This window comes from Salmo salar, chromosome ssa18 (assembly GCF_905237065.1).
Source record: "Salmo salar chromosome ssa18, Ssal_v3.1, whole genome shotgun sequence".
Lineage (NCBI taxonomy): Eukaryota > Metazoa > Chordata > Actinopteri > Salmoniformes > Salmonidae > Salmo > Salmo salar.
Window position 1 is genome coordinate 185,001 of NC_059459.1, and position 12,500 is coordinate 197,500.

General features: G+C 47.5%; 1 protein-coding gene, 1 long non-coding RNA gene and 1 pseudogene across 2 annotated transcripts; 2 read left to right on the plus strand and 1 right to left on the minus strand.

Annotated features, from left to right (window-relative positions):
* Positions 1 to 2,179, plus strand: part of LOC106594877 (phosphatidylinositol 4,5-bisphosphate 3-kinase catalytic subunit alpha isoform-like) — a 121,947-nt pseudogene extending 119,768 nt beyond the window's left edge.
* Positions 2,180 to 4,134: 1,955 nt separating this feature from the next.
* LOC123728635 (uncharacterized) lies at positions 4,135 to 4,629 on the minus strand. Its single transcript, XR_006760270.1, has 3 exons — positions 4,549 to 4,629; positions 4,229 to 4,466; positions 4,135 to 4,154 (listed from the first exon to the last, which is right to left on the minus strand). It is a non-coding gene; the product is annotated as an uncharacterized lncRNA (long non-coding RNA).
* Positions 4,630 to 5,099: 470 nt separating this feature from the next.
* On the plus strand, positions 5,100 to 7,424 carry LOC106597203 (keratin-associated protein 12-1-like). The gene is made up of 2 exons (XM_045701750.1): positions 5,100 to 5,110; positions 6,956 to 7,424. Exons 1-2 carry the CDS (start codon positions 5,100 to 5,102, stop codon positions 7,422 to 7,424), a joined length of 480 nt encoding a protein of 159 aa, XP_045557706.1.
* The last annotated feature ends 5,076 nt before the right edge of the window (positions 7,425 to 12,500 follow it).

The following is a 12,500-nucleotide window of genomic DNA, read 5'->3' on the forward strand; positions in this document are numbered from 1 at the left end:
CCAATGGAAGCCTTAGGAAGTGCAACGTGACCCCACAGACACTGTAGTTTCGATAGGGATTCAAAAGAAGAACTACAATTCTCAGATTTCCCACTTCCTGGTTGGATTTTTCTCAGGTTTTTGCCTGTCATATGAGTTCTGTTATACTCACAGACATCATTCAAACAGGTTTAGAAACTCCAGAGTGTTTTCTATCCAAATCTACTAATAATATGCAAATATTTGACTCTGGGCCCGAGTATTAGGCAGTTTACTCTGGGCACGCTTTTCATCCGAAAATGGAAATACTGTCCCCTATACCTTAAAAAGTTAACCCACTTTTCCCCGCAGGTTCCAGGAGATGTGTTACAAGGCGTACCTATCCATCCGGCAGCATGCCTCTCTGTTCATCAACCTGTTCTCCCTGCTGCTGGGATGTGGCATGCCTGAACTACAGTCCTTCGATGACATTGCTTACCTGAGGAAGACCCTCGCTCTGGAGAAGAGCCAACAGGTAATACAGACCCCCTAACCCTTGACCCCTAACCCCTGAACCCTACCTGAGGATGACCCTGTACCAGGGGTATTCAAATGCACGCCTGGACTTCCCATACTTCTGCATGGTTTTCTGTTCTGCCTGATAATGAATTGCACACACCTGGTGTCCCAGGTCTAAATCAGTCCCTGATTAGAGGGGAATCACCCACCTGGTGTCCCGGGTCTAAATCAGGCCCTGATTAGAGGGGAATCACCCACCTGGTGTCCCCAGGTCTAAATCAGACCCTGATTAGAGGGGAATCACCCACCTGGTGTCCCCAGGTCTAAATCAGTCCCTGATTAGAGGGGAATCACCCACCTGGTGTCCCGGGTCTAAATCAGGCCCTGATTAGAGGGGAATCACCCACCTGGTGTCCCGGGTCTAAATCAGTCCCTGATTAGAGGGGAATCACCCACCTGGTGTCCCGGGTCTAAATCAGGCCCTGATTAGAGGGGAATCACCCACCTGGTGTCCCGGGTCTAAATCAGGCCCTGATTAGAGGGGAATCACCCACCTGGTGTCCCGGGTCTAAATCAGGCCCTGATTAGAGGGGAATCACCCACCTGGTGTCCCGGGTCTAAATCAGTCCCTGATTAGAGGGGAATCACCCACCTGGTGTCCCGGGTCTAAATCAGGCCCTGATTAGAGGGGAATCACCCACCTGGTGTCCCAGGTCTAAATCAGTCCCTGATTAGAGGGGAATCACCCACCTGGTGTCCCAGGTCTAAATCAGGCCCTGCTTAGAGGGGAATCACCCACCTGGTGTCCCAGGTCTAAATCAGGCCCTGATTAGAGGGGAATCACCCACCTGGTGTCCCAGGTCTAAATCAGGCCCTGATTAGAGGGGAATCACCCACCTGGTGTCCCGGGTCTAAATCAGTCCCTGATTAGAGGGGAATCACCCACCTGGTGTCCCGGGTCTAAATCAGTCCCTGATTAGAGGGGAATCACCCACCTGGTGTCCCGGGTCTAAATCAGGCCCTGCTTAGAGGGGAATCACCCACCTGGTGTCCCAGGTCTAAATCAGTCCCTGATTAGAGGGGGAATCACCCACCTGGTGTCCCAGGTCTAAATCAGGCCCTGATTAGAGGGGAATCACTCACCTGGTGTCCCAGGTCTAAATCAGGCCCTGATTAGAGGGGAACAATGAAAAATGCAGTGGACCTGGCCTGGACCAGATTTGAATTTGCCTGCCCTTAATGTGTAGTGAAGTTATGACATGTATTTATATGTATTATGGATCCCCATTAGCTGTCTCTCTGTGTGTTATAACCTGTTATAACCTGTTTGTGTCACCAGGAGGCTTTGGAGTACTTCACCAAGCAAATGAACGATGCTCACCATGGAGGATGGACCACGAAGATGGACTGGATCTTCCACACCATCAGACACATGCCCACCGAACACTGACACACACACACACACACACACACACACACACACACACACACACACACACACACACAGAGAGAGAGAGTCACACATACACACACAGAGAGAGAGAGTCACACATACACAGTCCCATTTGATATGAATGAGCAATAATCATTATGTTACTATCAACAGTAGCTAAGACATTCTCCTTCTCCTGAACACACGTTCTGCTGCTTCCCATAAACACACCTTCTCCTCCCATAAACACACCTTCTCCTCCCATAAACACACCTTCTCCTCCCATAAACACACCTTCTCCTCCCATAAACACACCTTCTCCTCCCATAAACACACCTTCCCCTCCCATAAACACACCTTCTCCTTCCCATAAACACACCTTCCCCTCCCATAAACACACCTTCTCCTCCCATAAACACACCTTCTCCTCCCATAAACACACCTTCCCCTCCCATAAACACACCTTCTCCTTCCCATAAACACACCTTCTCCTCCCATAAACACACCTTCTCCTCCCATAAACACACCTTCTCCTCCCATAAACACACCTTCCCCTCCCATAAACACACCTTCTCCTCCCATAAACACACCTTCTCCTCCCATAAACACACCTTCTCTTTCCCCTCCCCATAAACACACCTTCCCCTCCCATAAACACACCTTCTCTTTCCCCTCCCCATAAACACACCTTCTCCTCCCATAAACACACCTTCCCCTCCCCATAAACACACCTTCTCCTCCCATAAACACACCTTCTCCTCCCATAAACACACCTTCTCCTACCCATAAACACACCTTCTCCTCCCATAAACACACCTTCTCCTTCCCATAAACACACCTTCTCTTTCCCATAAACACACCTTCTCCTCCCATAAACACACCTTCTCCTCCCATAAACACACCTTCTCCTTCCCATAAACACACCTTCTCCTCCCATAAACACACCTTCTCCTCCCCATAAACACACCTTCTCCTCCCATAAACACACCTTCTCCTCCCATAAACACACCTTCTCCTCCCATAAACACACCTTCTCCTCCCATAAACACACCTTCTCCTTCCCATAAACACACCTTCTCCTCCCATAAACACACCTTCTCCTCCCCATAAACACACCTTCTCCTCCCATAAACACACCTTCTCCTCCCATAAACACACCTTCTCCTCCCCATAAACACACCTTCTCCTCCCCATAAACACACCTTCCCCTTCCCTCCCCATAAACACACCTTCCCTCCCATAAACACACCTTCTCCCTCCCCATAAACACACCTTCCCCTCCCATAAACACACCTTCCCCTCCCCATAAACACACCTTCCCCTCCCATAAACACACCTTCTCCTTCCCATAAACACACCTTCTCCTCCCATAAACACACCTTCTCCTCCCATAAACACACCTTCTCCTCCCATAAACACACCTTCTCCTCCCATAAACACACCTTCTCCTCCCATAAACACACCTTCTCCCTCCCACATAGGGCTGTTGTGGTGACTGTATTACCGCCACACCAAAAGTCATGAGTCATGACCACAGTAAAATTGAATGGTAAATCTCCTCTTATGTACTCTGGACATGTTAGACATACCCAACTCGCTAATGACCGTCAGGTCCTAATGGCCTGGTACTCAGGGCTCTATTGTTCCTCCATCAGGTCCTAATGGCCTGGTACTCAGGGCTCTATTGTTCCTCCATCAGGTCCTAATGGCCTGGTACTCAGGGCTCTATGGTCCCTCCATCAGGTCCTAATGGCCTGGTACTCAGGGCTCTATGGTCCCTCCATCAGGTCCTAATGGTCTGGTACTCAGGGCTCTATTGTTCCTCCATCAGGTCCTAATGGCCTGGTACTCAGGGCTCTATGGTCCCTCCATCAGGTCCTAAGGGCCTGGTACTCAGGGCTCTATTGTTCCTCTAACCACCTTTGAAGTCAATGCAAATGCAATTTAAAATCGCATAAAAAACTGATCATCAAAACAGTACCGTACTTTTAAAACTCACCTCATCTGTGATGATGAATTTGAAGAAAGATGTTCGACAACAGGTTGAAACGGAGAGGAAAACATGGTCCTTGTGGACGCAAAAGTACAAATGGATAGTTAGCTAGCTAACTTATTGTAACGGTAACTAAAGTTGGGCTTGTATATGTGATGGATTGCAGACCAGGCAGTGTGCAGTAGACTGTATAGTTTGCAGTACGGTTAGCCTAGCTAGCGAGCTAGCTACCGCTGTTAGCCACCTAGCATGCTAACTCGTAGAGAACAATGGGGCCACCATTTAGGTGTTAGCCTAGGCTAACGGTTAGCCTAGCTGTTAGCCACCTAGCTCGTTGAGAACAATGGGGCCACCATTTAGGTGTTAGCCTAGGCTAACGGTTAGCCTAGCTGTTAGCCACCTAGCATGCTAGCTCGTTGAGAACAATGGGGCCACCATTTAGGTGTTAGCCTAGGCTAACGGTTAGCCTAGCTGTTAGCCACCTAGCATGCTAGCTCGTTGAGAACAATGGGGCCACCATTTAGGTGTTAGCCTAGGCTAACGGTTAGCCTAGCTGTTAGCCACCTAGCATGCTAGCTCGTTGAGAACAATGGGGCCACCATTTAGGTGTTAGCCTAGGCTAACGGTTAGCCTAGCTGTTAGCCACCTAGCATGCTAGCTTCGTTGAGAAACACTCAGAAGTATATTAGAGCTGATTATAGACCTACTATATACGAGGCCAAGACCGGAACATCTGAATTAAAATAACGATTGTTCCCTAATACAATACATAGCCTATTGCATATTATGCACTTTAATGATTTAAGATGTCTTTGGTACATAATTTGGTCTATCCTATTCTCCTACATTAAAACACACACTAGTAACGGCCTTTGAATGTGGACTGTATTATTATGCATACTGGGTGGACTGGTTAAATGTATAGGCTTAGGTCATGTTGCTGCTTCATTGATTGTGCAAGGTGGCTTACAATAATTATTACTTACTTATAATTATTGTGAATTTGTAATTGATTTTTAATTAGCCTGGTAAAAAAAAGGGCTTTTTTTTTTATACTTTCATAATTAATCGGCTGACACATTACCTTTAATAACTGGAGAATATATCTCACCACTGTGTTTTTCCCATCTCCTCTCTTCTTCATTCCTTTCTCAAGGATGTAGAGAGAGAGAGGTGCTGTCACCAGCTTCATCCACTATGTTTCGTTGGTTGGAGGGCCCATACAGAGTACTGGGTAGATGTAGGATCAGGGTTGGAGAGCCCATACAGAGTACTGGGTAGCTGCAGGAACAAGGTTGGAGGGCCCATACAGAGTACTGGGTAGCTGCAGGAACAAGGTTGGAGGGCCCATACAGAGTACTGGGTAGCTGCAGGAACAAGGTTGGAGGGCCCATACAGAGTACTGGGTAGCTGCAGGAACAAGGTTGGAGGGCCCATACAGAGTACTGGGTAGCTGCAGGAACAAGGTAGGAGGGCCCATACAGAGTACTGGGTAGATGTAGGATCAGGGTAGGAGAGCCCATGGCATACAGAGTACTGGGTAGATGAACAGGGTAGGAGGGCCCATGGCATACAGAGTACTGGGTAGCTGCAGGAACAAGGTTGGAAGAGCCCATGGCATACAGAGTACTGGGTAGCTGCAGGAACAAGGTAGGAGGGCCCATGGCATACAGAGTACTGGGTAGCTGCAGGAACAAGGTAGGAGGGCCCATGGCATACAGAGTACTGGGTAGCTGCAGGAACAAGGTAGGAGAGCCCATACAGAGTACTGGGTAGCTGCAGGGTAGGAGAGCCCATGGCATACAGAGTACTGGGTAGCTGCAGGAACAGGGTAGGAGTGCCCATACAGAGTACTGGGTAGCTGCAGGAACAGGGTAGGAGAGCACATGGCATACAGAGTACTGGGTAGCTGCAGGAACAAGGTAGGAGAGCCCATGACATACAGAGTACTGGGTAGATGAACAGGGTAGGAGGGCCCATGGCATACAGAGTACTGGGTAGCTGCAGGAACAAGGTTGGAAGAGCCCATGGCATACAGAGTACTGGGTAGCTGAAGGAACAAGGTAGGAGGGCCCATGGCATACAGAGTACTGGGTAGCTGCAGGAACAAGGTAGGAGAGCCCATACAGAGTACTGGGTAGCTGCAGGGTAGGAGAGCCCATGGCATACAGAGTACTGGGTAGCTGCAGGAACAGGGTAGTAGAGCACATGGCATACAGAGTACTGGGTAGGTGCAGGAACAGGGTAGGAGTGCCCATACAGAGTACTGGGTAGCTGCAGGAACAAGGTAGGAGAGCCCATGACATACAGAGTACTGGGTAGATACAGGAACAGGGTAGGAGAGCCCATGGCATACAGAGTACTGGGTAGCTGAAGGAACAGGGTAGGAGGGCCCATGGCATACAGAGTACTGGTTAGCTGCAGGAACAGGGTAGGAGAGCCCATGGCATACAGAGTACTGGGTAGCTGCAGGAACAAGGTTGGGAGAGCCCATACAGAGTACTGGGTAGATACAGTAACAGGGTAGGAGAGCCCATACAGAGTACTGGGTAGCTGCAGGAACAGGGTAGGAGAGCCCATACAGAGTACTGGGTAGCTACAGGAACAGGGTAGGAGTGCCCATGGCATACAGAGTACTGGGTAGCTGAAGGAACAAGGTAGGAGGGCCCATGGCATACAGAGTACTGGTTAGCTGCAGGAACAGGGTAGGAGAGCCCATGGCATACAGAGAACTGGGTAGCTGCAGGAACAAGGTTGGGAGAGCCCATGGCATACAGAGTACTGGGTAGGAACAGGGTTGGAGTGCCCATGGCATACAGAGCACTGGGTAGCTACAGGAACAGGGTAGGAGAGCCCATACAGAGTACTGGGTGGAATATCACCTGTCGCGCAGCGAGAGGCTGGGTGCTCCTCAAACAGTGGTTGATTTGTGGAGTGAAATGTGTTCCCAGACATTTCTATATGGAACCAAGCAGTGTTGATGGGTGTCACTGAAAAGAGGATCCCAGCTGCTACGCTGCCAGCTGCTACCCTGCCAGCTGATACTCTGCCAGCTGCTACGCTGCCAGCTGCTACTCTGCCAGCTGCTACGCTGCCAGCTGCTACTCTGCCAGCTGCTACGCTGCCAGCTGCTACTCTGCCAGCTGCTACTCTGCCAGCTGCTACCCTGCCTGCTGCTACTCTGCCAGCTTCTACCCTGTCAGCTGCTACCCTGCCAGCTGCTACTCTGCCATCTGCTACCCTGCCAGCTGCTACTCTGCCAGCTTCTACCCTGCCAGCTGCTACTCTGCCATCTGCTACCCTGCCAGCTGCTACTCTGCCATCTGCTACCCTGCCAGCTGCTACTCTGCCATCTCCTACCCTGCCTTCTTCTACCCTGCCATCCACTACCCTGCCAGCTGCTACCCTGCCATCTTCTACCCTGCCTCTACCCTGCAAGCTGCTACCCTGCTGTTAAACCAGAGTAGCCTAACCGGCATGATTAAAGAGGGAAGAGCAGCCTCCAGTACGTACGGAGGATAAGGTTAAATTGAGACTAGGCTGCACACGTTCTCTCATCATGTGATCATATTTTCACCCATCACACGGAGACGAGGATCCGACTTCCTCAAATCATAATCACAGACTCACTCTGTTCCCGCCTAGAAAATATTACTCTCTATATCTCTCTCTCTCTCACTGTCTCTCTCTGTATCTCTCTCACTGTCTCTCTCACTGTCTCTCTCTCTCTCACACTCACTCTGTTCCCGCCTAGAAAATATTACTCTCTATATCTGTCTCTCTCTCACTGTCTCTCTCTGTATCTCTCTCACTGTCTCTCTCACTGTCTCTCTCTCTCTCACACTCACTCTGTTCCCGCCTAGAAAATATTACTCTCTATATCTGTCTCTCTCTCTCTGTCTCTCTCTCTGTATCTCTCTCTATATATCTCAGACACACAGACTCACTCTGTTCCCGCCTAGAAAACATTACTCTCTATATCTCTCTCTCTCACTGTCTCTCTCACTGTATCTCTCTCTCTCACACTCACTCTGTTCCCGCCTAGAAAATATTACTCTCTATATCTCTCTCTCTCTCACTGTCTCTCTCTGTATCTCTCTCACTGTCTCTCTCACTGTCTCTCTCTCTCTCACACTCACTCTGTTCCCGCCTAGAAAATATTACTCTCTATATCTGTCTCTCTCTCACTGTCTCTCTCTGTATCTCTCTCACTGTCTCTCTCACTGTCTCTCTCTCTCTCACACTCACTCTGTTCCCGCCTAGAAAATATTACTCTCTATATCTGTCTCTCTCTCACTGTCTCTCTCTCACTGTCTCTCTCACTGTCTCTCTCTCTCTCTCTCTGTCGCTCACACTTACACTGTTCCTGCCTAGAAAATATTACTCTCTCTATATCTGTCTCTCTCTCTATATCTGTCTCTCTCTCTCTCTCTGTCTCTCTCTCTGTCTCTCACACTCACTCTGTTCCTGCCTAGAAAATATTACTCTCTATATCTCTCTCTCTCTCTCACTGTCTCTCTCTCTCTGTATCTCTCTCACTGTCTCTCTCTCTGTCTCTCACACTCAGTCTGTTCCCGCCTAGAAAATATTACTCTCTATATCTCTCTCTCTCTCTCACTGTCTCTCTCTCTCTCTCTGTATCTCTCTCACTGTCTCTCTCTCTGTCTCTCACACTCTCTGTTCCCGCCTAGAAAATATTACTCTCTATATCTCTCTCTCTCTCTCACTGTCTCTCTCTCTCTCTCTGTATCTCTCTCACTGTCTCTCTCTCTGTCTCTCACACTCACACTGTTCCTGCCTAGAAAATATTACTCTCTATATATCTCTCTCTCTCTCTCTCTCTCTCACTGTCTCTCTCACTGTCTCTCTCACTGTCTCTCTCTCTGTATCTCTCTCTATATATCTCAGACACACAGACTCACATTGTTCCCGCCTAGAAAACATTACTCTCTATATCTGTCTCTCTCTCACTGTCTCTCTCACTGTCTCTCTCACTGTCTCTCACACTCACACTGTTCCCGCCTAGAAAATATTACTCTCTATATCTGTCTCTCTCTCACTGTCTCTCTCTCTGTATCTCTCTCTATATATCTCAGACACACACAGACTCACATTGTTCCCGCCTAGAAAACATTACTCTCTCTCTCGGAAGACACACACTGTTAGGGTAATGATGATGTTGATGTGAGTTAGGGTAATGTTAGGGTAATGTTAGGGTAATGGTTGATGTGAGTTAGGGTAATGTTAGGGCAATGATGATGTGAGTTAGGGTAATGGTTGATGTGAGTTAGGGTAATGTTAGGGCAATGATAATGTGAGTTAGGGTAATGGTGGTAGAAGTCGTAGAGGGGGGAGTATTGAGAGATGGTTTAGAGAGGGTAATGTTAGGGTAATGGATGCTGGGTGTTGTGTAGGTCGTTGCTCGGGTCGTTTTTTTGATCCTCAGGGTTTGGCAAAGGTCAAAGGTTTGCTGCCGCAACAAAGCCAAAGGCATCATGGGAAAATATCTGACTTGCACTGAAACAGGAAAAAATGTTGAGGAGAAAAACGTTATCGTGAACATTTATAGTCTCTGATCAGTTTAATATAAACAAAAAGGAACACTTTTCACTTCATACAAGTTTGTAGCCTATCGGTCTTTGTTTGAGAGACTGTGTTTGAACTGAACCAGCGTTATTGATCACCGGGTGACTGAACCAGCGTTATTGATCACCGGGAGACTGAACCAGAGTTATTGATCACCGGGAGACTGTGTTTGAACTGAACCAGAGTTATTGATCACCAGGAGACTGTGTTTGAACTGAACCAGAGTTATTGATAACCGGGAGACTGTGTTTGAACTGAACCAGAGTTATTGATCACCGGGAGACTGAACCAGAGTTATTGATAACCGGGAGACTGTGTTTGAACTGAACCAGCGTTATTGATCACCGGGAGACTGTGTTTGAACTGAACCAGCGTTATTGATCACCGGGAGACTGTGTTTGAACTGAACCAGAGTTATTGATCACCAGGAGACTGTGTTTGAACTGAACCAGAGTTATTGATCACCGGGAGACTGTGTTTGAACTGAACCAGCGTTATTGATCACCGGGAGACTGTGTTTGAACTGAACCAGAGTTATTGATCACCGGGAGACTGAACCAGCGTTATTGATAACCGGGAGACTGTGTTTGAACTGAACCAGCGTTATTGATCACCGGGAGACTGTGTTTGAACTGAACCAGAGTTATTGATCACCGGGAGACTGAACCAGCGTTATTGATAACCGGGAGACTGTGTTTGAACTGAACCAGCGTTATTGATAACCAGGAGACTGTGTTTGAACTGAACCAGAGTTATTGATCACCGGGAGACTGAACCAGAGTTATTGATAACCAGGAGACTGTGTTTGAACTGAACCAGAGTTATTGATCACCGGGAGACTGTGTTTGAACTGAACCAGAGTTATTGATCACCGGGAGACTGTGTTTGAACTGAACCAGAGTTATTGATCACCAGGAGAGTGTGTTTGAACTGAACCAGAGTTATTGATCACCGGGAGACTGAACCAGAGTTATTGATCACCGGGAGACTGAACCAGCGTTATTGATCACCGGGAGACTGAACCAGAGTTATTGATCACCGGGAGACTGTGTTTGAACTGAACCAGAGTTATTGATCACCGGGAGACTGAACCAGCGTTATTGATAACCGGGAGACTGAACCAGCGTTATTGATAACCGGGAGACTGTGTTTGAACTGAACCAGAGTTATTGATCACCAGGAGACTGTGTTTGAACTGAACCAGAGTTATTGATCACCGGGAGACTGAACCAGCGTTATTGATAACCGGGAGACTGTGTTTGAACTGAACCAGAGTTATTGATCACCAGGAGACTGAACCAGCGTTATTGATCACCGGGAGACTGAACCAGAGTTATTGATCACCGGGAGACTGTGTTTGAACTGAACCAGAGTTATTGATCACCGGGAGACTGAACCAGCGTTATTGATAACCGGGAGACTGTGTTTGAACTGAACCAGAGTTATTGATCACCAGGAGACTGTGTTTGAACTGAACCAGAGTTATTGATCACCGGGAGACTGAACCAGCGTTATTGATAACCGGGAGACTGTGTTTGAACTGAACCAGAGTTATTGATCACCGGGAGACTGAACCAGAGTTATTGATCACCGGGAGACTGAACCAGAGTTATTGATCACCGGGAGACTGTGTTTGAACTGAACCAGCGTTATTGATCACCAGGAGACTGTGTTTGAACTGAACCAGAGTTATTGATCACCGGGAGACTGTGTTTGAACTGAACCAGAGTTATTGATCACCGGGAGACTGTGTTTGAACTGAACCAGAGTTATTGATCACCAGGAGACTGAACCAGAGTTATTGATCACCGGGAGACTGTGTTTGAACTGAACCAGAGTTATTGATCACCGGGAGACTGTGTTTGAACTGAACCAGAGTTATTGATCACCGGGAGACTGTGTTTGAACTGAACCAGAGTTATTGATCACCAGGAGACTGTGTTTGAACTGAACCAGAGTTATTGATCACCAGGAGACTGAACCAGAGTTATTGATCACCGGGAGACTGTGTTTGAACTGAACCAGCGTTATTGATCACCGGGAGACTGTGTTTGAACTGAACCAGCGTTATTGATCACCGGGAGACTGAAGGAGTCACTGTGAGTGCAATAAGCCCTGTCCACAACACACACAACTTAACTAGTCCACATTCCCCAACTAACTTAACTAGTCAATAGTCAAGAGGAAGGGGCTGGGGTCTAACCAGAGGATTTTCTTTGGAATAAATTTGTCTACGTTAAAAGTTGTGTGTGTGTGTGAGCTGTCATTGTGAATAGTGTTATCAGGGACGTCATTCTGAAAGGACAATCTCAGAGATACCTTACGAGGTCAACAATCAATAAGTTTTTTTTTTTCTGACTGAATTCAACCATGATATTATTCCGATATTAGTTATTTAAATCCTCCGCATCCAGTCTGTTGTAGAAAAAAGGACAAAGCATTCATCTCCACAGCGGCGTACTTACACGGTGTGGCCACCAATCAGGAAGGGTGGCGCCCCCCAAAAAAAGGATCAATCACGGTGATTTATTAAATCGTTTTCTGTGACTCTGCTGTTTTTTAATGTGATGATTGATTACTGAAGTCATGAGTTTAGTAACTGAAATGGAAATACGTGATTACATTTATTATTTTTTTTGGGGGGGGGGGGGTCCAACTATCGATATCCTACATATCCATCGATCATCAATAATATCCATTTAGTTAGTGCATGACTAATTTATTGGATTATAAATATATTATTTCTTTGAGTAATAAAACACCTGGGGGAGGGGGGGAAACAAGCAATAGTACTCTTCAGAGGTTATAGCCACATTACCCTATAACCGGTTATAAGGGCTCCTAAGGAGCGCCGTAGGCAAGTTATTAGAGGTCGTAGCATATGTGATCAGTGAGGTGTGTGGGTGTGTTTTGAGAATCGCTGTACTGTATTTTGATAAAAGTTTGTATTCTACTGGTAGGTGGCCGTGGCGCCCCCTGGTGGCCCGGGGAGGGCAAAGCCTGCATGGCCAT